The sequence below is a fragment of the Gigantopelta aegis genome, chromosome 6 (genome assembly GCF_016097555.1).
Source record: "Gigantopelta aegis isolate Gae_Host chromosome 6, Gae_host_genome, whole genome shotgun sequence".
In the NCBI taxonomy this organism is placed as follows: domain Eukaryota; kingdom Metazoa; phylum Mollusca; class Gastropoda; order Neomphalida; family Peltospiridae; genus Gigantopelta; species Gigantopelta aegis.
The window spans coordinates 85,031,289-85,057,025 of NC_054704.1; the positions used below are offsets into that span (position 1 = coordinate 85,031,289).

Sequence of the window (25,737 nt, forward strand, 5' to 3'; positions counted from 1 at the left end):
TCAAAACAGAAATACTAAAAACAATAATAATAATATTATATTTTTTTAATCAACCAAACAAACACACAAAACTTGTAAAAAATGCTCTGAATGGTTGTATTATTTATTTATTTAGTTAGTTAGTTAGTTAGCTAGTTATTTACTTACTTAACGTTTACTTTGTTTATTTAATTTTGGCGTGTATTAAGCATAATGTATTTAAAGGGACTATCCTGAGTTTTCGGCGATTGTTAAGTTGATGTCGACCAACAGAAACATTTTAATGACTGTAATTATAAATCAAATATATTTTTCTAAATAAAATATTAGTGGCTGTATATTAAACGTGTTTCTGATCGTCGTAGTGTTTGCTCTAGGTCAAACTGCATTTTATTTCTTAATATATATTATTTCGTATGTACGGAATTATTTGGCGACCAAATCTTGCAGTTTGCGTTACTTACTCATATTAAGACGACCAGAGACGCATTAAATATACTAATATTCTAAACAAGAAAATATGTTTAATATGTAATACTAGTCGTTACAAAATGTTGTTAGACGAAAACATTTTAGAGTGCAACAAATTCAGAATTCTTCCTTTAATACACCTTTTAAATTCAATTTTAATGGTACTACTTTGACGTGATAGGTTTACTTTGTTTCATTAAATAAATCAATGATTTACATTACAACCGATTCCCTAATCATGAAAAAAACAAACAATAAAAGCAAAACCCCATTCTACAAATACTGGGAATAGTCTTGCGTATTTATATATCAGTGTGTATATATGCTCTACTATTTATCCTTGAAGGCTTAAAGCAATAAAATAATTTTACTGAATTCCATAAGTATTTTACACGATATACGTGTCTGAAATAACAACACTACTACAAGTCAATGTATTATAATTTAATACATGAGTAGAAAAATAAAAACAACAAACAAACAAACATACTATAGACATGTGTTATCCATATGTAAGAATGTGTCGGTTATATATCTGTGTTAAACGTATTTGGCTCTTGTTACCAACGGGTGTTTTGATCATTTAGCTCAGTATTTTAAACTTTAAAAATCATATTAACACACAAATAACAACAATTTCGGGTAAAAACAAAATAGGAAATGCCATGTTATCTTTGTTACAAACAAAATGTTATTTCAGAAAGAGCAAACTTCCAAATGCAAACTGGAAAACAGATAATTGATTGTTTGAAATACATGTACATATAAAATCTAGGTTATTGCAAGATAATGTTGTCTCGTTTATGTTTACTTTATCCTTAATATTTCTAGCTTACTTTCACTCTTTTGTTTTCATTCTTACTTGCTCATTTTTCTTTCTATATCTTTTCTGCCTTTGTGTCTCTTTCTAACAGTAACGTCTTATCTCTTACCCTGTGTCTGTCTTTATATCTCTGTCTCTGTCTTTCTATCTTGTTCTGTCTGTCTCTCTCTCTCTCTCTCTCTCTCTCTCTCTCTCTCTCTCTCTCTCTCTCTCTCTCTCTCTCTCTAATTCTCCAACTCTCTCTCTCTCACACACACACACACACAAGCACGCACACACGCACGCACGCACGCACGCATAGAGACACGTATAGACTTTATTTGTGTAACTTATATACACCTATTAATACTGACTACTTGATGTTTGTTGCATGTCTTAGTATCAACAATACCTTTTATAAGTTTTAATCAATACTTTTCTCTGTTAATCAATATTATGTAAACCAACGTTAGGTAACCAGTCTTTACAGTTGTGTATAAATCAAACATATTACACACTCGTTAAAGTTCAACCGTGTTTGGCTTAAGTCCACTCTTATTTAACTTGGCAAGACAGTTTTAAGTTCGAGCACCACGTTACTCTGATACGGTAAGCACATAAATAAAACTATTCTCTCACACACTGAAACACATTTGAAAGTCGAGCCAAACATCTTTGTCTCGAACTTTCATGGATGGGCTGTCGGTATTTCACCTTCGTAATAATGAATCATCGCCATCATCGTCATCATTGCCATTGTTTTATCATCCACGAATTATCCTCAAACATCCGTGTGATGCCTGGAACGCTTACACACTTCAACATATCAAAGTTCGATTTAATGAAGTTTGGCAGTATATTCCACTTTAAACATTAAACAATTACGTCTTTTCCCAAGAAACTCTCTCCAAGGAAGTCGTCGTTGTTTACAGTGTAGCTACCTGACGTCGTCGTGCTGACGTCATCATCCTGAGAATGATTAGAATGCTGTCTGATAAAGACAGGATCGTTCCTGGGGATCAGGTCGCACGACTCCCGCTGCACGGACAGAGGGTGCCGCACCCCCGGGGAACTAAATCTGGAGGAGGGTGTCATGGTAGGAGGGTGAGGATTAAACGTACGCCCCTCCTGAAAACTGTTTGTGTGTAGAAACCTTACACGGTTCTGTCTTTCTGGTTTCACGGGTATATTATTATGCTTTGTTTGTGGAGCACTGAAGTTGTCTCTCGAATTGTTTTTACTACGAACACGTTCTGGATCCCACGAAAAATGCGGATCTGAAAAACAGAAGAAGAGACATATGTTAATTTACATATTAATATTAATTTAGTTATTCATTTACATACTAGCATTATGAATTTTAAAATAAACATTTTTATTTTAATTCAAAATTATACTTGTTTCTTTTTTTATACCAATCTCAAACAGTCGAAATAAATCATTTATATTAAATCAATGAACTTACATTTCTTTTAATTTCATTTTATAATTTGTTTCATATTATTCAAATGTGAATAATGTGAGGAATTGAGAAATTTTAAAGAGAGAGAGAGAGAGAGAGAGAGAGAGAGAGAGAGAGAGAGAGAGAGAGAGAGAGAGAGAGAGAGAGAGAGAGAGAGACAGATAGAGACAGAGACCGACAGACAGACAAAGACAGAGAGAGAGAGAGACAGAGAGGAGAGAGAGAGAGAGAAAGTGATAGCGAAAGACAGACGGGCAGACAGAGAGGGAGAGAGGGACAGAAACAAAAAATGGAGCGTAGGAAAAAAGAGAGAAAGAGAGAGAGAAATGGATTGATTTAGACAGCATGGAGAGAGAGAGAGAGAGAGAGAGAGAGAGAGAGAGAGAGAGAGAGAGAGAGAGAGAGAGAGAGAGAGAGAGAGAGGAGATTGAATATGTGTACATACTTGAGCTGTGTTGAAAATTGACTTCTTCTTCACTTCCGCCCCTCCCGCTGTCACTTGGAATTGTCTCTCCTGATGTGTCGCTATGCACGTCATCAAGCTGAAAATTAATGACATAATATAAATATTATACTACAAGAGAGAAAGGTTTCCTTTAAGAACGGACGACACTGTTTAATTACGGTTTTATATGCACCATCCCACAGACATGATAGTACATACCACAACTTTTGTTACACCAATTGTGGAGCACTGGTTGAAACGAGAAATATTCGACGGGAATCGATCCTAGACAGACCGCGCTTTTCCAATGGGCTATGTGATATAACGCATGTTGTCACTAATGATAAGTGCTATTGTGTTATTGTGTTGTTTTAGTTTCAGCTATTGAAAATTGGGTATGCTAATTTGCTTTACAGTTTATTTTAAGATAGGTGAATACAAAAAGGATCAATAATTAGTGTTTTACATCTAGACTCGTGAGATTTATTTGTATGTATGACTAGATGGCCATAATTTACAGACATTGTATACTGTACAGGTCTTTTTGAGATACCCAAATGAAGATGTCAAAATCAATTTTAAAAACGGTTTGGCCTTGGATCTAACATGTAGCCAAAACAGCATCTGACTAAACATATGTTTGTAAAATAATTACTACGTCTGACATGAAAAGTCAAAGTTTGGTTTGTTTAACGACACTACTAGAGCACATTAATTGTTTCTTGGTGAGATTTTGGTGTTGACCTATGGTTGAATGATTCAAAGTAGGTCACAAGTTGATCGGCTATCCGAGAGAACATAGTACATAATCTGTTAGTAGTTTCTTCAGAGCACCATACATCAGTTTAAATGTTTAATGAAACTGCACTGAGTTTGCTTACATAAGATGTTTCCCCTAACGGTGACTTTTTGAAGACTAAAACTGTATATTAAAACATGTTGTTCTAATGATCGATGTCGGTAAGTTCAATGCGTTTCTTGTCGCCCTAATCTTTGTAGTAGCCCAAACTTCATTTTATTTTTAGTATATTTTTTTTCCGTATGTACGACATTATTGGGAGTTAAAATCCAGTTTGGGCCACTACAAACAATCGGACGACCAAAGCACTTTGAATCTACCGATACTGATCATTTCAGTAACATGGTTTTAATATACAGTTTTAGTCTTTAAAAAGCCACTGTTAGGGCTTAACAATGAAATTAATTTAATATGCGACCGAAAAGAATGTATCAGTCGAAACCATGTTACAACAGCATGACACCCAGGTACAGCCTCTTTAAGTGTTTACCGGCCACACATAGACAAACATTAGGAGAAAATTTGTTTTCACTGAGTAATGAAATAAATATTAAATCCGGGCACCCACCCCACTGCTGCAACACTGTTTGAACCTGTAGCACGTCCCTGCAATACAAACCGCCTGGGTACACACGACAGAGTAAACACCGTGAATGCTGATTCAATATTGGCTCTGTCCCACGAACTGTCTCTTTCTCACCACACAGTTGCTTTTTAATGGATTTCTGATGTTTTATAAATACGTGTAGCTCTATGTGTCATAATTAAGCAAATGAATCCCACCAGGAGGTAATTTAAAAATCTAAAAAAGACGATTGGGTGAAGGCGTTTTGTACACAAACTATAAAGAACGCAAACAAACTGATTTGGCAGTTTGTACACATTAATTGAACAAAAACAGTTTAGTTCAGAAGTGATATGGTTATGTATTATATGCTAAAGTATCAAAATAAATTATTATAAAATTAAAACACGCCTTAAACTTACATGTAGAATCTTGTCCTTGTCGTCAATATAGGATAGGGTTGGATTAGTGAAGAGCAGATCATTCGGCTTGTTGCCTCTTGGCCCATTTGGATCTGGGACGCCTCGTAACACTTCTCTGAATTTTAAGTCTTGGGATGGACCACCGTCGGATTCGTCAATACTAAAGCTGACTTCTTTCTTCCTATAGCCGCCGGAATCCGGTTTGGATATAGGTTTTTGAGAGACAGATTCCCCGCGAGTGTTTTTGTCTGTCTGAGATTTAATCTGCATCGACTGGTCGATGTTAGTCTGTTTCCCAACTGCCACAGCTGTGTGCGATTTCTCCGGCGTGATGGCCACCTTGTCGAATTCTGTGAAACGGTTCGACGATGTATAGGGTTTTCGTTTGTCTGATCTAAGAATGTAGCATATGGCGGCGATAATGACGATAGACAGAATGCAGGTAGCGGCTGCAACAGTCGCAGCGATCACCACATACTTCTCACTCTTTTCACCGTACATATCAAGCTTGGTCTCATTAGCAATTCTGACATCGACAAACAGGTTCGTGTCCACCGAGCGGGGAGGGTTCCCCGAGTCTTGCACAGAAATCTTCAGCTCATAGACATGTTCGCGTTGCATCTTCCACACATTGGAAACCTTCGTCTCCCCGTTTTCTCTGTCGATGGTGAAGACGCCCTCGTCATTACCCTTGGATATGAAAAACTGCAGAGTTTTGTTTTCACCAAAATCTGGATCAAACGCTACGATCTTCCCTATGACTGAGTTCGGCTTAGGTAAATCTGTTATATGTATTGTGTGGTTAGGAGATTTTGGAAACAGAATCTGGGGAGCGTGGTCATTTAAATCTAGGACGTTGATTCTCACTTCAGTAGAATTGGTCCTTGGAGGTGAACCTTTATCTCTCGCTAGCACGGTGAATCTATAAGCACTCCTTAACTCTCTGTCTAGACTCTCTGTTGCTATGACAGTCCCGTTAGACAGCACCGTGAAGGGAACCATGCCAGTTGGCGTTTCTGCGATGAAATATTCGATCTGACCATTTCTTCCCTCGTCGTTATCAAATGCCTCCACCCGGCCAACTAATACGTAGTGTTCTTGGTTTTCGGTGATATTGAACTCAAATATGTATGTCTTAAACGCTGGGGTTATGTCGTTAACATCCATAACTGTTAATATCACCTCAGCTGTTCCCGTCAACTTTGGTATTCCGTTGTCTGTAGCAAATACTTTGAATTTGATGAGTGGTGTGGATTCTCGGTCCAAGACACCGTTAGTAGTAATAACGCCAGTATCTGGTCGAATCCGGAGAACTGCTGTTACACTGGATTCCAAATGGTATTTTATCTTTCCGTTTTCACCAGTGTCTAAATCCTCGGCCAGCACTTGAGTTATCGTGGTCCCCTTACTGCTGTTTTCGGGAACCGAAGCAGTATACGGATTCTTTACAAACCGAGGACTGTTATCATTTTCGTCAGTAATAACAACTTGAAAAAACGCCGTGGTGTTCAGTGAAGGGGTGCCATTGTCCCAACAGAAAACAATAACCTTGAACTTGTCCATCATTTCACGATTCAACTTTCGTTTTACCAGCACTTTGTACCCTTTACCTCCAGTCAACTTCTCCAACTTGAACGACTGGCTCGGTGTTTCACACTGCACCTCACCATTGTTACCCGTGTCTGAATCCTCAACATCTACATACGCCACGAAAAATCCAACCCTCGCCGCTTCTGATAATTCTACTGTTCTTGTATTTTCTGTTGAAAGAGTATTAATATTCACAATGGGGGCATTATTCCCAGAATCGAGAATCGTTACCGTGACAACGGTTTGAGTTTTGAGCGGAATGACACCTCCATCAAGTGCCTCAACAATCAACTGATGCGGCTTGCTGGCATCGTATTCCAACTTCCCCAGAACTCTGATTTCCCCAGTTGTAGAGTTGATGGAGAAGAGCGACTGTAGTTTTGAAGACTGCATCCTGCTGAAGTGATAGGTCACTCGTCCGTTGTCACCCTCATCTGGATCAGACGCGGACACACGAACCACCAAATGATTCGGCAGCGCGTCTTCTTTAACAGTTACATCATAAGAAGGTTTTAGGAACTTTGGAGGATTGTCGTTCTCGTCTGTGATTGTCACAATAACGTTTAGACCGCCAGTCTTGGGAGGCGAGCCGCCATCATAGGCTATGATTCGAAACGTGTACAGGTTCTTCTGTTCTCTGTTCAATGGCTTCTCTAATTTTAAATTCACAATCGAACTTCCATCAGGGTTTCTCTCTGATGTCAGTGAAAACATGCCCTGCTGCTCGGTGATGGTGTATCTCTGAATGGTGTTGTTCGGTAACGAGTCTCTGTCCACGGCGCCGCTGATCTTCAGGACGGTTCCAACCTTTGCCCCTTCAGACACTTCAAGACGCACCTCGCTCGCAGGAAACGTTGGTTGATTATCGTTCGTATCCCGGATGAAAATCCTCACTGACGCCACGTTATTAAACATAACAGTCGGGGAAACCGAGTGAATGGCGATGTTTAGATCGAGATAACAAGAAAAAGATTCAGAAATATCACAAACGGTTTCTCTGTCAATGCGTTTTGCAACGCGCATCACACCAGTGGAAACATCTGTTTCGAACAGAGACGCCGCAGTTCCGGTTTTATCCAGGATTCCAAATTTTAATTTTTGTCTGTCTGCGGATGATATGTTGTTGAATACAGATTTGTTATCCGAAATATTTCCAACGTATGATTTAATGGGAAGCTCTTCGTCAATTCGGAAGACCAAATCTGGATTTGCGGTTTGTGACAAATACACCATATCAAGGATAAACATAAAACACGCCAACGGGTACATTTTGAAGCCTTTCTTGCGTTGATTCTCTTTACTGTTAATTTGTATGATGAACGTGTGTCATGACTTTCTGCTTGAATCCTCGGTGGAGTTCGTTAGCTGTGAAATTCTGAAATATGAAGAAAACAATTATAATGACAATATATTATTTTGGTTTTTAATCATGACATTAGAGAAATAAATATACAAAGCACAGCATATACAAAAAAACCTAAACTACACACACAGAAAGACAAACAGACAGATACACACAAAACACAACCCACACAATTACACACATCCACAACACACATACACAACACACATATACACATATAGGCACTAAAACGATAATTTTATCAATTAAAAGATTTATGCGACACATATCCAAGATAGATTCGGATTATTCAGCAACGATTCAGACTGTTACGTGCAAAAACACATCTTTATATAAACGTGTAGCCGGAAAACAACTTCCATTTGGGTAGAAGGGTAACTACAGCTTCACAAAAACAGAAAATCAATTTTGAGAAATGACGATTAAGCACAAAACGTCGCTAAAGCGTTAATCCACGTTAATAATAACACTGTGCTTTGTGGTGGTTTATTAACTCACCAATAGTGTCTTGACCCACCACCGTGTACACACATTAGCAACCCGAGAAACGAAAACCCAACCTCTTTCTTTGCTACGCTTTAGTACACTGGATACACCTAAAAGACGGATTACCTTCCGTTGTCAGAGTTAAGACATAAAACACAAAAGCTTTATTCAGATGACATGATTTGTCATAACCTCCCTTTGTTCGCCGGGAGGCAGGGGCATGATCTGTCAGTCGGTAGGCATAGACTGAATCATGGGTCGTATACTTGCCACGGCCCGTCAAGACCGGGATGTTACGCTTCGCTTCGGCAACGGACACTTGTCAACTGGCGACACGCAACTCCAGGGACATAATAAATAGTCGTGTCCTCGCGAAATGTTTTCAAAGTCGTCAAGTGTCAGAAGAAGGTCTTTACAGATTTTGATCTGTTATTGTCAGATTGTGAACTTGTAATATGACATCTGCAGTAATTTACGAGGAAGACCCGCTCGCCAGTGCCTAACAGTCCGTAGTGGGATCGCAATACCTCGTCTCCAAGCCCTTTGACTTATAACTGCCGTGTTTCTATAACGTTTATTAAGGTGGGATCTCGTGCTCAGCAACTGTAAACTTTACACACAATACAAATACACAATTATTGTCGCAGATATGTCAGAGTTGTGTTTACACGGCGGAAAATTAATAAGCTATACAAAAGGAGAAGAATTGCCACTTATAAAAAGGATAAAGTCCTACAAAGGATTCAAACGGCGGCAGAGTCTACACTGACTACCGAAAACATAAAGTAACGAAAGATGATGACAATGAGGTAGAGAATTGTGAAAAGAACCAGGAACATCTCGGGTAGAGTGTTATGTGGTGTGAATACAAAACACCTGTGGGGAGGGAGAAAGCCGCCAGGGTAAACCCAGGGTGGGTAGAACTGCTCACGTGAATCACATTAATCTTAATAACTGCGTGTGTGTTTGGTGATACTATCTTTCAACGCATTATTTCAAACACAGACACGGGTGTATAGCTCGGTGGCTATACCGGGTAGCCAAGGATCTTAGGTTCGGTGCCCATTGATGGACTTGTTGCTATCTGATTTTTCAAGTAGCTAATTCCATCCAGTGTACCACGACTGGTATATTAAAGGACATGGTGTGTTCTGTTCTGTAGGAAATTATGCATACAATATATTTTGAGTGGGATCAACAGGTTTCTTCTTTGAAACTATCGATCATATGTCACCATTATAAGCCACACACATATAATATACATTCAATACACAATGTGTCAAGGGGTCGTTAAAATAGAAAATAATACTAATTTCGATACTAACACTGACATTTTGAAAAAGGTGAACATTACTGGTGACCACTTAAAAAAAAAAAATTAAAAAAAAAAAAAAAATTTTAGATAATAGCATATGAAATTTCTATTTATAATTAATACTGTTACCTTTTAGAAAATCATTTGAAGCACACTGGAATATATAATCCACAAGTGAGACGTGTAAATCCAGACTTAAATGACGAACTGCCCAGTGATGATCACTAACACAGGCAACAACCAACTTCCTAACACATCATCGCAACAAAACACTTGCATTTCATTTGATATACTGTTTTATATATTCCGCATGTGTGTACGGGGGTTGACGGGCCTCGAGTGGACAGTGTGACTTCCTACATGACAGTGGCAGCAGTTGACAAGATAAAGCCTCCGCCGCCGCCAGTGCTACACAAACAACTCGCTGTGACCACAGCCGCCGCGGCCAGTTTACCATACACCGCTACAACATGGACCTGCCTCCTATTGGCGCGCGGTCCAATAGAGTCGTCTGCTGGCCAGAAGTCAATAACGACAATTATATATCATTGGACGGTTAAAAACAGAAAATGTTAATACGCTTGTTAAGTGGTATTGTGTTGTCAACGGTTATTACTGGATTTCAATTATATTTTTAGCCTGAGTGTCTTTGGGGGCAAAGAGAATTGAAATAAGTATTGAATTTTCCTTGTAGCCATGGCAAAAGGGTTTGTTACATAGATTTACAAGGTCACATTACATCTGTTTGCAAGGTTTGCGTATATGATATAGATTATTGGAAATGAATCCCACGTGAAGTTAGAGGGAAATTAGTTTATGTGTTTGTTTAAAAAGTCGCTAACATTACAACAAATAATATTTCGTTTCCAACAGAATTCTGTGTTGCAGGGTTTGTCCGTCAACAGGATAAATCACAAATGACTTATAAGTCCGTGATTAAAACACTAAATACAGCCCAAAGTCAGTGTTATTTTATTTGGTATATTTGTGTAATTCTGTCTTGGTATCCATTTTAAGTTAATTAAATTAATACGAGTTAATGCAATAAGATTATTATTTGTTGAAGGGACATTCATGAGTAACAGTGAGTTTGCTGCAATTTTTAAGATGTTATGGACTGACAGACGATTGTAATTACATATCAAATATATTTTCTGCATAAAATATTAATGGCTGTATAGGAAACGTGTTTCTGACCGTTCTACTATTTGTACTAGGTTAAATTTCATTTTATTTCCTAAAATATAGTTTTTTGTACGTACGAAATTATTTGATTACAAAATCCAGTTTGGGCTTCTTACAAATATTAAGACGACCAGAAACACATTGAATATCCAGACACTGATATTCTAAACAAGAAAACATTTTTAATATGTACGTTTAATCGTAGACATATTTTATTTTTCGGAAACATCTTACAATGCAGCAAACTCTGGAATGTCTTTGACGAACATGTTCATCTTATTATAAGCAGATTTAGTCAAAAGTTTTAATCATGACTTCTTGTGACGCTTGTACATATATTGTCAGGATGGCCGAGTGGTCTAAGGCGCCAGACTCAAGGCTTACAAGCTTTATACATATTCTGTGTTAATGAGTGTTCTGGTCCACGAATGTGGGCGTGGGTTCAAATCCCACTTCTGACAACCTTTTTTTATTTTTGCGACAACTATTCTACAATACTATTATACCGTTTCTACAAACAATATTTTATTTACAATAAAAGAATAAATTTCTGTTGCATTTGATAGTTAAATGCTAGAACCTGACAAACTAATCCCTATGTATGTCTAGTAAACCGATTGCACCTATTTAAATAATTCACATCGCCAGTGTCTACCACTCATCATCAGCAAATACAATTCTCAACGTTCAACAAGATCATTTATTACTAGACAAGTGCCATTGACAGTGATGTTTTTTCCCACAGTTGCCAGTAAAGTATCCACAAAACTTAACTACAACTCAAAATCTAGATACGAAACTAACCGTCAACGTCTACAATCGTAATCCGCAACACGCACGTGTTTCTTGAACTGCCGTTATCGAGACTTTGATTACGTGTCACTACGTTTATCTATATCCCCAGATTATGACGACAGCGACAAACAACGATTAATTTAACCGGTAAACATCATGGGATAAATGAACAAGTATATAATGCAGACATTTTATAAAATCTGAAAATATGAAGAGGTAAACATCCTTTAGTCTTAGCTTCTTCTTGCTTATTATATTTTACATTTTCTTCTAGTTGTAGAAAAGACTATTTGACGGCATTTTTTGTGTAAACTAAGGCTAAACTTTAAACTGATTTTGTCTTTCTTAAATTGAAAATAAAAAAATGTAGTATGGAAAATTAAATTACTTATAACATCATAATACTAGAAAATATTCATATAATACTGTGTTGTGGAAAATAACAAAAACTGCAAATTAGCTGTAGTCAACGTTTATACATTACATACTGGCAATTCTAACATTGAAATTCATGAGTAAACATTTTAAAAACTAAAAATGTAACTATTCCTTCCACTCTCCTGAATCGGGTTAAGATTGTTTTTAAGTTTCTTCTACCAATTTATTCTGATTCAACATAATATTGAAACAGCAATAATACCACTGTACAATGCGGTCTGCACATACCTTGGGCGTAATATAAAATACTAATTGAGACTCCGCCTTCAATTCGAGGTTATCAAAATGAAACGAATGGTTAGTTACACTAGGTGTGTTTATCAATACAAGTCTTATAATACGCGTAACCTGGTATATGAAGAAACAAACGAAAGCGGCTGATTCAATACTTGTATGCGACAATATTGACAAAGACGTGTTTGGTATTGGTGCTGGAATCGTGAAGAGGGAAGACAAATTTGTGTTGTCGTTTCCTCTCCATTCGGGTCGAGTGTTTACCGAAAATCGTGTCCAGAACACACCGACACACACGACCGTTGGCGCAGGGTCAAACGCCGCCCCTTTTCGCAAGACCCTCTGTTTACTTTCCTAAAACTTAAATCCTAAAATCACTGACATCGAAATCCCGGGGATTTATTTGCTGGTGTGTACTGAGGTGAACCGTCCACTCGGCAACAAGTGAAACGTATTGGTCCGCGCCAGTTTGTTTTCATCTTCACATTTTTGTTCAGGATTAGTGCTTTCAAAAATATCTTATTGAAATTATTTTTAAATAAATAAAATGAAAACAGGAAGACATACAGAGAAGAAGTAAACATCTCCTTTAATAGTATATACATATGGCTGTGACCGCTAATATTTAGCAGTGATAAAATAGTTTAGCATTGCTGTTTATACCATTTCCTTCGTATGTTTTAATTATTTATTCAGTGTTTTGCGAATAAATAAAGTCTATTAAACCATATTTTTATTTGCATATTGTGAAAATTAGAGACAACTGAGGCCTTTTAGTGGGTGGCAAAAGCTATAGTTTTATCTTTATTTATATACAGTACAACAAGTAATGTACTTTTTCTTTTCATCTCTACTCTCCCCCCCCCCCCCCCCCCCCCCACACACCCCTGGTTACTACGGGACTTCAATTTGAGGATTCATCGACGGAGGCGGTGCCACTTTAAAAATGGCGCAGTGTGATCAAAATGTAGACTATAACAAAACTGTTATGAAATATTTGTATACACATGTATAATTCTTATGCTAAACACAGGAATTTAGATACACTTTAACGTTCGAAGCATGGGTACGCTCCTAACATACCATTGGATCCGCACCTGAATTTAATGCTCGTAGCTATGCCAAATAGATGCAAAGTATGTGGCTCTTGGGAACTAAACGGAAAGTAACCACACATGGCCGCCATCTTAATCCTTGACAGGAAGATTACGTAGTAAAATGTGTAATCCTAATAAGTATCCATAGCCGTGACATCACTCAAAGTGACAAACTCTATAACTATAACTGACAATACATTGTTAAAATGCCCCCCCCCCCCCCCCCCACACACACACACACAAACGCACTCAAATCACATAATTAACAAATGTGGTAAATGATGACTGGAAATATAATCATTGTTAAAATATTACATATAAATATCTTACTTAATTTTATGTAAAATTAATTATAATTCTTACAACAAACTAATGTTTAGCGCGCTTGGGCGGTTCTTCCTTAATTCAGTTTTTCTTTTTTTCCTCTAGAGAAAGCTAAGTAACATCGATGTATGTTTCATCCGTCTTTCAAACAGCGTAGATATTTATTTTGCCACTCTAGAAAGAATAGTCAACACAATGCTTGTGGTCGTTGTAGTTTAATATTATGCAGGGCTCGAAACATGTGAAATATGGTCTGCTGTCGTTTTGTTTTGTTAAATAGAAAAACATGTATGGCCAGCTGGAAACAAGATAGCTTGGGTGGAGGGGTGAAGGGTTCGTTTGGAATGTAAATGTCTATTTCACCTGCAAAGTCTGAAAAAGGACTACGTTTGACTTTTCTGAGCCCGCTATTTCGTATATAATAATATGTAATATTATAGATGGTTTAATCTTACCTTTAGCTACTTGATGAAAAGAAAACCTCTGTTTGAACGCGACAGACGCGGCCACCTCACACTGGCGGACAGAAATATAAAGTGTTGTGTTCAACATTGACCACAACTGTTGATAAATATGTTCTCAGTCGACAATACGGACTTGATTATGTTTAAGTGTGAATCGCGATGTGTGAAAAACGTCTTTCAACGCAGGACCACCCTCATCATTAATTGTCTAGTTTTCGTCATGCGGTGCGCACAACGTCGCCGTAATTTCCAGTTACAGAGGAAACCTTTGTGGTGAGTCTGCCCCCTCGCTGCTTTTGTTTAACTTACCATTATCATCCCCGCAGACCCTCCCAGTCACTTGTTTTAACATGTAGAACAGTCGCCCCATTTTTCGCCCGCTGCGCCCCGTGGAGGGATACAATGTTGACGTCACAGCAGTCTCGCACTCGAGATGGGGGGTTGAACGGGTCCCGTGTTGGACGATTGTGTCACGTATGTTGCGTTCTGTCAATTTTAACCTGCCAATTTTATCGCGAAATGTCAATCGGGAACATAATAAGATTACTGTCGGAGAGGGCTGGGTGGTAACAATTGCGGGTAATAACGATTAGGTTCATCAAATCAAAGGTTTTTGTTTGGGTTCTGTGACACCTCAGGAAACGATTTCACGGAAACACAACCGCCTCGGTTTCTTAAGAGTTGTGTAATATTATTTCTAAAGTGACTCGATAATAACCGTTTACATCGCAAAACTAACAACCTAACTCCATATAGATTTGTTTTCTTTTCCCTCCAATTTATAAATACGGTAATGTCCTTACAAAATAAACGTTCTCTGTACATGACCATTATCATATTACAGGAAGACTATATAGTTCTTCGACAAATTTGGCAATTAATAATACTACTTAAAAATTATATGCCTAAATAATTATCAATAAATGAAAGAAACAAAGAAAGAATGAACGAAAGGATGAAATAATTAAATTAAATTAAATCTATTAAGAAAAAAATATCTTAAAATAGTAAAATAGTTTAAATAAATCAATAAATCAATGAATAAATGAATGAATGAATAAATAAATGAATAAATGAATAAATAAAAAATAAAACAAATAAGTACATTAAAAGTATAACATTTGAACAGTATCTAGTAATATTTCTTAAAAGTTAATCTTTAACAATTTCAACTGCAATTATTTCCCATAAATTATTTTCCTCATATTATATGCCACCAGGAAAAAACATTAACGCTGATTAAAAATTAAGATATGCAACATGCAAACGGAAACGATTAATATCGTCATGTATCCGTGTCCGTCAGTTACATTTATTGTATCTCTGTCAGGGGCAGGATCTAACACAGCCGGTACAGCGCTCGTCTGACGTGCTGGCGTCGAAAGATGAAACCACCTCAGCAACCCATTTGCTGATTGGGTTTTCCCCCGTCTTAACCAGTGATATGTGTTGTCCTGTCCATGGAAAAGTGCATATAAAAGACCCCTTGCTGCTTATGGAAAACGTAGAGCGTTTTCTCTAAGACTACGTGTTAATAATTACCAAATGTTTCAAATCCAATAGCCGATGATTGATAAATCAGTATTTTAAAATATCGTTATTCTCAACTGATATGCTTCCTAAATTGCACAGCACAGATGAAAGGGTACTATGGTAAACAGTAGATTTTGGCTAAAACATGATTAATATTATCTGGTTAATCAGTAAGAGAAACGAAACCCGCTGTCTCCACCAGCGATATATTTGTTATTGTCAAATACTATGACCTGTGATATGCCAGTCGCAGAACACCGACTGACAGAAATAGAGCCATAAGAGTTTGTTCACCGGTGTGTGTGTGTGTGTGAGAGAGAGAGAGAGAGAGAGAGAGAGAGAGAGAGAGAGAGAGAGAGAGAGAGAGAGAGAGAGAGAGAGAGAGAGAGGGAGAGAGAGAGAGAGAGAGAGGAGACCAGAGAGAGACGGGGGGGGGGTAGATGGGGGATCGCTCTTACAACTCATCTCACCTTGGGTAAGCGCCCCCATCACTCCAAGGTATATTTAATAGTCCCCTAGATTTCCAACCGGAGATAACTTTAGTTTTTGTCTCCGTGTCTGTCCGTCTGTTTCACATACATGTATATTATTCCGGACATTTACCATCATACCTCACAATATTGAGCTAAATCGAATTACCTCCGTGGACCCATTCTCTGATTTAAATTTTTCCGTTCCAACCAGTGCTTCAAAAAATTGTATATAAAAGATCCCTTGCTGCTAATAGAAACATGTAGCTGGTTTTTAAATGGTTGACATCATTAGTCAATTATTAAAACAAATCATCGTGCTCTTGTGGTGTCGTTAACTTTTTAGATGAAATGTTGTGTATATTTCTATCGTACAGAGTTGTATATCCCATTTGACTTCCATGGGGATTTGCCCATTTTGAAATAGTTATGCCCTTGAAGATAGGAGATACGAACTTGTGTTGGGCCATGAGTACATTCAGAATCTTTATTTAAAAATATCAGCATACTTTAAGCTATAGCCCTTTGGTGTCTAACATACAGTTATTTCCTTATTTGGTATAGAATGAGAGAAGAAACCTGCTGTCACCACATACTGAATGGCGGCAAGGGGACTTTGATATGGACTTCACCAAACATAATCAGGAACGCACATACCACAGTTTTTCGTATTTATAACTACAAGGTATACCGAAAACCGTGGCATGTGAATAACCTATACAAACAACAACAACAATAAGAAGCTGGTATAAATTTCGTGTTTGCTACTTAAGGTCATTGGTCACTTAACACATGAAATTGTTATTTCCCCATCTCCCGTGCGAGGGTACGACGATCGATGTCTCACACACGCTATTCAAATCGTTTCTTATATAAGCTGCTATAAGGTTACACTCTCCAACTGGGTGTAAATAATTCACACGGACCTCCAGGTTAACACGCAATGTCGTTTTGCGTGCCTCGTTTAGTTAGACGGGCCTGTTCAGATGCAAATTAAAGCCACCCGTAGAAATGGCGCCTATGGTTCTAGAAATTCGACACTCGCTTTGGAAAACGATTCATTGTGTATGTGCGAAACGATGGCCGTTATCTCTACAGTGATCATGGCCCGATTCATTAACCCCCGCTACGGCTGTTTAACTCGCTGTTTGTATATAATCATTACTGTGTAAAGTTAGTCGAAATTTAGGAACATCTTCATATATACATATTATATATATAATAATTAATTTAAAAAAATCACCATTTCTTCCTTATATGCTATTGCAGTTAGATTCATGTTTACAAATCCATATCCCATGGCAAAAAGTATTGAAATATAAACACGGTTACAGGTTTCTCCTTTAATACTAACACAAAATTGGCCTAAATGACAATTACAATTACTAGTATATCATATTTAACACATGTAGTACTGATCGGTTTTTTTTTATTTTAATTAGCAAGGTATCTTCATTTAATTATACATTATACTACTACTACTATTACTAATATATATATATATATATATATATATATATATATATATATATATAAAAAAATTTAAAACTATTACTACATTTCAGATATATTTGTATAAAACATAATTTAATAAAATACATTGACAAAGCAATTACAAAATTATTGCCAATATAGTTAAACAAATTATTCTACTGCTAATACGAAGATGCTATTACAAATCAAATGTTTGATAAGCATTGTAAGAGCTAAACAACACGTCTTCTGAGATTTATGACATCACATAAAGTGATTGTTTAGTCTAATTCATTTTGCTTTATACCTTGTGCACTAGTACAGTTTATCCTGCAATCTTTATATAAATTATAATATATCAATTATATATCACGATATCAATTTCTGTAATTTCGTTCAGTGACCACAAGTATAGCTTATCGCGTCAAATAAACCTGTCTCGACTCGTTTACTTGAGACTAGATTTTCAGTTATAGGCCTTAATATGTTTTACATTTGCCAAATATGCCATTCGAGAATTTTCTGCAATTTTTAAAGTCGTAATACATCATTTGGCGAAATGTTCTGCATACCTAAATCACATGATCACACGAACAGGTTTTATGTATTGACAAACATAACAAAGCTTAAATATTTAAGAAATAATTAAAAAAAAAAATCTTTTATTGACTTGATAAAATGTAGCATCTTACAAACAACGATGACGTCGTGTATATAGAACGAACTTCCCTTATTAGACTGGTCGTAAACAGTTTGCTTAGAAAACGTTTGGAATAAACATAATTTTCCGACTCTTCATTTTAGATTGCAAAATGAAATATCAGCGGGTCGAATATCCACGCAGCATTCGCCATTCTAATCTTCTCAGGATAAAGCCGGTATCTTAAGACAGTATTATCAGGTAATACCCATTGCATGTTGATATTGTCATATCTGCTTAACAAAAGTGTTTAGAATTGATTGCAGTTTCTACATCATAAATCAAGTGATATATGTGTTCTATAATTTCGTTTCTCCGCATGACGCAGTAACAAATGAGACAATTTAATCACACAGACACCGAAATGGCCTTTAATTTGCGAACTATTGACAAGCTGGTTATAAACTAGTTGTCAAATGACGCAGTAAACAAAGCACAAATTGACTCCCATTGATTTATATGTGGTAAACGTATTTTTTTTTGCAAAAACTAGTTCCCTGCCGCCTTTCAATGATACAAAAAGACAGGGCGTATGAAAGAGGTAGTAAACATTTGTAGCGTTACACAACCAACACTCGCAGCGACAACAAACACGAACAATGAGAGGTCAGGATTGCTACAAGACTGTCGGTACTTTGATGCCCAGGTCAGAGAACAATGGTTAAGACGTCCAGCGAAAACACCTGCAATTCTTTCGCTGACCATCTATACTTATCCAATCATTGGCCACCATTAGATGTTTGCGAGCTGTAAGCGTTACCTACGTCACTGATTAAAGTGGAGTGGCCCCCCACTCCCGCATCCACGCCGTTTTGTGGGAAGTGTTACGTTAGTGTACTTTCCATGCTAATGTCAACAGGCGCTGTTTGAGTAATTTATTGTGGCATCATACGCGTTTACTGGAGCCATGGCAACGCATTGACAGTCCCCAAGCAATTTTACTTAGCAATAACTTTCTGTACACGACTTAAGAATACTTCAGTGGTATTTATACAAACTCCGCGAGATGGTCGATGGATGTTGTGAAAGGATGGCCAGGGATATGACTTATTCCACTTTCTGCTTTACGAGGCTGTTTGTACGGTACCCTTTGTACTACCAACCGGCCTCGGTGGTGTCGTGGTTAAGCCATTGGTCATAAGGCTGGTAGGTACAGGGTTCGCAGCCCGGTACCGGCTCTCACCCAGAGCGAGTTTTAACAACCCAATGGGTAGGTGTAAGGCCACTACACCCTCTTCTATCTTACTAACCACTAACAATTAACAACTAACTCGCTGTCCTGGACAGGCAGTCGAGGTGTGTGCCCAGGACAGCGTGCGTCAACCTTAACTGGATATAAGCAAGGAAATAAGTTGAAATGAAAATGTACTCCCAACCAAACTTTGATGATTTTGCAAAAATGATGCTGGGAGTGTTCATGTTTTATAGCATTTATTAGTTTGTAATAATAATAATAATAATAATTTACTAGTTACTTACTTAATACTTACTTGTTATATGTATTATTTATTTATTTTGTAATTTATTTATTTATTGTTTATTCACTTATTTATTGATCATGTGAGTATACCACTGAAATCACAGACATAGGAAAGGTGACTGCAAAGTGTAGTGCGTTCGACCTACCTTGTTTTGTATTCAAGGTAAGGCCCCTGCGCGTGCTGTAACCTCACCGTGGTGCAGGGATGTAACATTCTCTTTGCGAATGGCCAATACAGCACAAAATTAAAATTTTGAGTAAAAGTCAGTATCTATCTGTGATATTTGTATTTATGCACAGTTCTTTACACTGTTTTTATTTAAATCTTGAATTTTTATATTGATGTTGATCATCACTTTATTTCCATTACCATAGTTTGACACCCAAATAGCCGATGTATTTTTTCGTGCTGGGGTGTCGTTAAACATTCATTCATTCATTCATTCAAGGTAAGGTTTTGTTCTTAAAACAATGTAAAAATACAGTTACTACATTCTTGGCAGTCCTGCAATCCGTATAGGCGTATACAAAATAATATCCCGTGGTTATATTGTTTAAACGGAAACACCAAGCACAGTTTTATATGCCTGTGGAGTTTAGTAATACATATTATTTATTGAAAACAAAACTATTTAATTAATGCTGTATGCGGTATGCATAAACGCCAGCCCTCAGCCAAACCCTTACGTTCGAAAACCATAAATCAGATAATGAATACTATATGTCACAGTAATATAATTTCCACAGCTGTTACACATCTTTGATATTTTGTCAAATTTAATTTATTTACTACATTTGTTTGGAATAACTTTACCAAGCACGATTCCACTCTGTATTAGGCAGAGGTACGTCCCCAATCACGTATTGCAATTCTGTCGTTCAGATTTGTCACCCCATCATCACGACTGACTACACCCCAACCCACCTACCTGCAAATGATGTATGTTGGTCTGCATTCAATGTACCGGTCTCGGTGGTGTCGTGGCTAAGTTATCAGACATAAGGATGGTAGGTACTGGGTTCGCAGCCCAGTACCGACTCCCACCCAGAGCAAGTAGGTGGGTAGGTGTAAGACCACTGCACTGACTTCTCTTTCGCTAACCACTAACAATTAACCCACTGTCCTGGACAGAGAGCCCAGATAGCTGAGGTGGGTGCCCAGAACAGCGTGCTTGGACCTTAATTGGATATAAGCAATAAAATAAATTGAAATGAATGTATTCAATGTGCAACCTGGTGGAACAGGGTGTTTATGTAATACTGCATCCAGACTAGAGGAACTGCGTGGTGCCATCACACCCAGATAAGGTTATTCCACGTTTCGTGGGTGTGAGATAAAGAGCCACAGAATATGTTGAGAATATCGCCACTGGACCCAACGTGCTACAGTAATCTCAACAATTACAGCTACCACGTGCAGAACAAAAACAGGAAGGCGTCCCGCTTTAGGCATGTTTAGCAATGACCCGGCAAAAAACTATTCTATTACAAAGATCTGTAACATCAGGTATGGATCGCCCGGTTGATAAATCTGACAAAAATATACAAGACAGTGATAGGCACTCAATGTGGCATTCATCTTGAAACTGAAATACTCACAAGCGCCAGTTTGGGTTGGAAATACAGACGACGAAAACTGCAGGATCAAAGCATACGTGGGAGCCGCCATGTTTCTAGGTTTAATAATTATGTAAATATTCATCTAGTCTTCCGGGAAACACGATTTTAAAAATGTAATACAACAGGGATGTTCCTTGCCGTGTATGTGTTGTTCCTTTATGTCTTCAAAGGTTGCACACTAAGGGCTATTTTGAAAATAATGGCATGAACGATGACGGGATGGGGTTGGGTTTGCTGAGGAGGTGATGGGGTGGTCGAAACACACTGGAATATTACGACATTATACCTTGTGTATCAGTTGGGACGGTTGGAAGGATAAACATTTTCATTTATTATTTAGTGAATGTTGAAGAAAAAAAACACTTCCATTTAGTAACAGTTTCCTGTCAGGAATCAGATAAAGGACAGTTTAAGATATATTTCTACATTTAAACACACGCATTGATTTCAATCCACTGTCTTGTGGTTGCAGCCTTTGTACGGTGTCTTTTTGGCGACTACAATTATATATTCAATACATTTTCTTTTTTAGAATACCAGTGTCTATATATTCAATGTTTTTCAAATTGTGAGCTATTGTCTGTAGCAATCTTTATTCATTTTACTTCGTAATATACTGGTATATGTTCATTAGGACAACAACAAACATCGTGTTTGTTTTACAGACAGTGATATTTTACACAGGAACATATGTTTAATATGTAATTTATTATCAAGAAGGATCTGTTAGTCGTAAACATGATACAATGTAACAAACTTTAAACAATAATTATGCATTGATTCAAATATGACGAGGCAAAGGTTTTGTCCTCACAACACTGTACTTGGAGCAGAGTTGACACAATGATTACAAGTACAAGCTTCATTTTCAAACATTTCCTATAGGCCTTCTGGAGATAGCGTTTTATCAATAATTTGTTATTCACGCAGGCATTGTCATATATGTGTATATAAACGTAAGCCATTTGTATATGTGTTTCATCGTAGATTAATATAGTTGTTTGGTATAACACAAAGATAAAACGATCAAATGAAACCCATATATTTTTGTTTACCTTTTCTCGCAATAACATTATACAAAGCTATATTCCCATTTGTTGTGTCACAAAGTTTTAGCGACCGTTTGGTTGAGTAATAACAAACATGTAATTTAAATAGACATTTAAATAGGTATTGTGATCAAATATGTCTATATAACAGTAAGACATTTGTATACGTGTTTTGTCGTAGATTAATATATATGTAGTTGTTTGGTATAACACAAATATAAAACGATAAAATAAATTAAAACCCCCATATATATATATATATATATATATATATATATATATATATATATATATATATGTTTTTCCTTTCTCAAGTTAACGTTATAAAAAGCTATATTCCCGTTCGTTGTGTCACAAAGTGTTAGCGACTGTTTGGTTGAGTAAGAACACACATGTAATTTAAATAGACATTAATCCCCAGTCGCTGGTCGGAACGCCAACACGCAGAAGCCGACATCCAGCTTTATGTGAGATTCAACATGGCTACGAGATTCGTCATCTTCGTCCATCTAAAGGCATATTTACTGTACCTGTGTATACAGGCGGTCTAACACTGCTACTGTACAGCTATGTGTGGCAACGTTTTATACGAATATAATGAACAACAGAGAAAGAAATATTTGATCATGCAGAATGTTGTTATGGGAGGTGGTGATTCGTCTAACGTACATTACATCCACTCGTGTATAGAAAGTACGAAACGTATGGCGGATGAATCTTCTACAAAGCTGTATATATCATTAATATAATACGAAGATATAATATTTTTAATATCTAAAAAAAACCCACCAACTAACAAATAAAAAAAAATATACCAGTAAATTGATACGTTTTATATTTTGACGTTTGCAAAATTCAGCAATAAACAAAAAATGGTAAATATATCCCTATGTCGATGCACAATTATTTGTACACGTCACTGAGGGCACCCTTTAAATTAAACAATTAAATATTAATTCGTTCATTGTGTGCCGTCTAATAGGAAAATACAACAAATTACACATTGCATTGCGTCACAGTGTAATTGTATTTAACATGTCTCACATACCTACAGACTAATATATCTAGAGAAATTATTTCTATTATATTTATAGAGATATTATTTCGTTGACTATTAGTTATTTTTAAATAATATCTTTGTTTTATCACATGAATACAAAATAATACTGAGTTAAATTATTTTTGCTAAAACATGCACTTTTACAAAAACTTTCTTTGATTAAATTACTTATTTTTGTTTCATTATTTTAATTTAGCTAAACGAAATACTTAGCTTAGCTTACCCCCCCCCCCCCCGATCTGTCTCTCTCTCACACACATACACACACACAGTCTCTCCCCCTTTCCTCTCTCTCTCTCTCTTTCTCTCTCTCTCTCTCTCTCTCTCTCTCTCTCTCTTTCATACCACACACAACACACACAATTATTTACATTTACACAAAATAGTCTACCAAAGCATACTCACCACTAACTTTCTATAACTTGAGTTCTGTCAAAGCTGTGACGATCTGCTAGTTGCATCCGTGAACATTGTTATTATGGCAGAAAGTTACCTGGTGCATTATACCGCAGCTTCATTAACCTGGAAAACACCACACGCGGATCTAACGGTTCGGGATGGGTTGCCTGTCACTCGTAGACGTATGAAGTCGGCTTAGATAGCCAGGCCGACATGTGCACAGTTAGTCCCTTTATCCGAGCGCAGTCCCGATATTCACAACACACCTCCGTGGTATCCCCATCACATGTGACCTGCCTTGACTGTCAACCAGCGCGCACACACTCTGCCAATCGATTGGCCGCAGCGCCGCCTAGCGGTGGTTACCGCTGTCAGGAGATGAGAGGCTAGAGAAGACTGCCATTGTCGTACACTGTGAATCTATCCTCGAGGGTATGTGTAAATTAGAGCCCATGCAACTCCATAATGTCCATTGTGAGACAGCCGAGGCGGAAAATTTCTTCAGATTTTTCACGCTTTTGTGTTACGGGACATGAGTAAACATGGCAAGCGGGAGTTAAAGGGGTGGATGAGGTGATATAGCCATGAGGAGGTCAGAGGGCACGTTTGTGATTATAGACATTCGGTTTTGGCATAGTTAGCCCGAATAAAAAAAAAACTGTCAAAGATTTGTTTTGGGAAGGTTAACTCCTGCCGGGAACTGTCAAAGTGATTAGATTTGATTTCAATTTAAAATTGCGGATAAAATTGACTATGATTAACCCATATCTTCTAGCGCGGTATTAGCAAACGGGACGGGTGCTGTCACTTCTGCCTGTCTAGAATTTTGGTTGGTTTTCACCAAAGTAATATTATTAAAATATGATCAAACTGAACTGACAGTTTCCTTTTATTTAAAGGTTAATTTGAAAGAAAGCTTCAGATCCAATGACAACTTGATTACAATCATTGCAAATCTGTGAATGAAAACGTGTTTCACGGCTTCGTGCAGGAAATTAAGTCATTTCATAATGATTTGGAGCATCCGCAATTTATTAGCGTTAAAGTAAAAAAAAAAAAACCCGCCAAAACTCGTTAAGATATCCAAAGTTATATATTTATACATAAATGTGCAAAGTATATTTTATACCTACATCATCCCTACACAAAGTGGTGCGCACATTTTGGTAAGAATATGTTCAAATGAAACTCAAATATGTAGCCGAGTACCAAACAAAAATAACATTAACATGTTTATATTTGTTTAAAATCCCGTCAGATATAGGGTTTTTAAATTATATAACATGCAGTGAAATATCTGAAAATATCAGTGAAATAAAAGTGTGATCAGTCACTCAGTGACGATAACAGATTTTAAAGTGAAAATTTCACTATTTCACACTAAGCTGTGTTATCGTCACTGTAGAAAGTGTTATCATCACTGTAAGAAAGCCAGAACTATTTTGCTGTTGTCATTTTAAAAATAAAGGTAAATTGCCAAAAGTTATATAATACACTGTAAATAGAAAATTTCATGTTTTTTGTCAATTATGATTTATAACTCATCTCGTGAAGTTTGCAATCATAAGACACTTGTCGCGAAAGCGCGACTCGTGAGATATGATTGCAAACTTCACTCCATGAGATATAAATCATATTTAACAAAAACATGAAATATCCCCTATTTCTTATAACCAAGTATATTGTGATGTTGACGTCGACAGTTAGCCACAATGTA

General features: G+C 37.0%; 1 protein-coding gene and 1 non-coding gene across 4 annotated transcripts; one reads left to right on the forward strand and one right to left on the reverse strand.

Moving 5' to 3' along the window:
- Positions 1 to 879: 879 nt before the first annotated feature.
- On the reverse strand, positions 880 to 24,291 carry LOC121375980 (protocadherin-9-like). 3 transcript variants are annotated; one of them, XM_041503727.1, is made up of 4 exons: positions 24,027 to 24,291; positions 4,946 to 7,910; positions 3,160 to 3,256; positions 880 to 2,529 (listed from the first exon to the last, which is right to left on the reverse strand). In XM_041503727.1, exons 2-4 carry the CDS (start codon positions 7,802 to 7,804, stop codon positions 2,126 to 2,128), a joined length of 3,360 nt encoding a protein of 1,119 aa, XP_041359661.1. In that variant the 5' UTR covers positions 7,805 to 7,910; positions 24,027 to 24,291; the 3' UTR covers positions 880 to 2,125. The 3 variants fall into 3 exon arrangements, with proteins under 3 accessions (XP_041359661.1, XP_041359662.1, XP_041359663.1); XM_041503728.1 differs by lacking the exon at positions 24,027 to 24,291 and adding an exon at positions 9,829 to 10,394; XM_041503729.1 differs by lacking the exon at positions 24,027 to 24,291 and adding an exon at positions 8,397 to 8,496.
- Trnal-caa lies at positions 11,225 to 11,345 on the forward strand. Its single transcript has 2 exons — positions 11,225 to 11,262; positions 11,300 to 11,345. It is a non-coding gene; the product is annotated as a tRNA-Leu (tRNA).
- Positions 24,292 to 25,737: the final 1,446 nt, after the last annotated feature.

Coding starts and splice junctions, on each gene's coding strand:
- LOC121375980 (XM_041503727.1), bottom strand. CDS start 7,804: ATGTACCCGTTGGCGTGTTTTATGTTTATCCTTGATATGGTGTATTTG. Junction 3,257..4,945: donor ACAAGGACAAGATTCTACAT/GTAAGTTTAAGG, acceptor ATTAATTTTCAG/CTTGATGACGTGCATAGCGA. Junction 2,530..3,159: donor CAATTTTCAACACAGCTCAA/GTATGTACACAT, acceptor TCTGTTTTTCAG/ATCCGCATTTTTCGTGGGAT.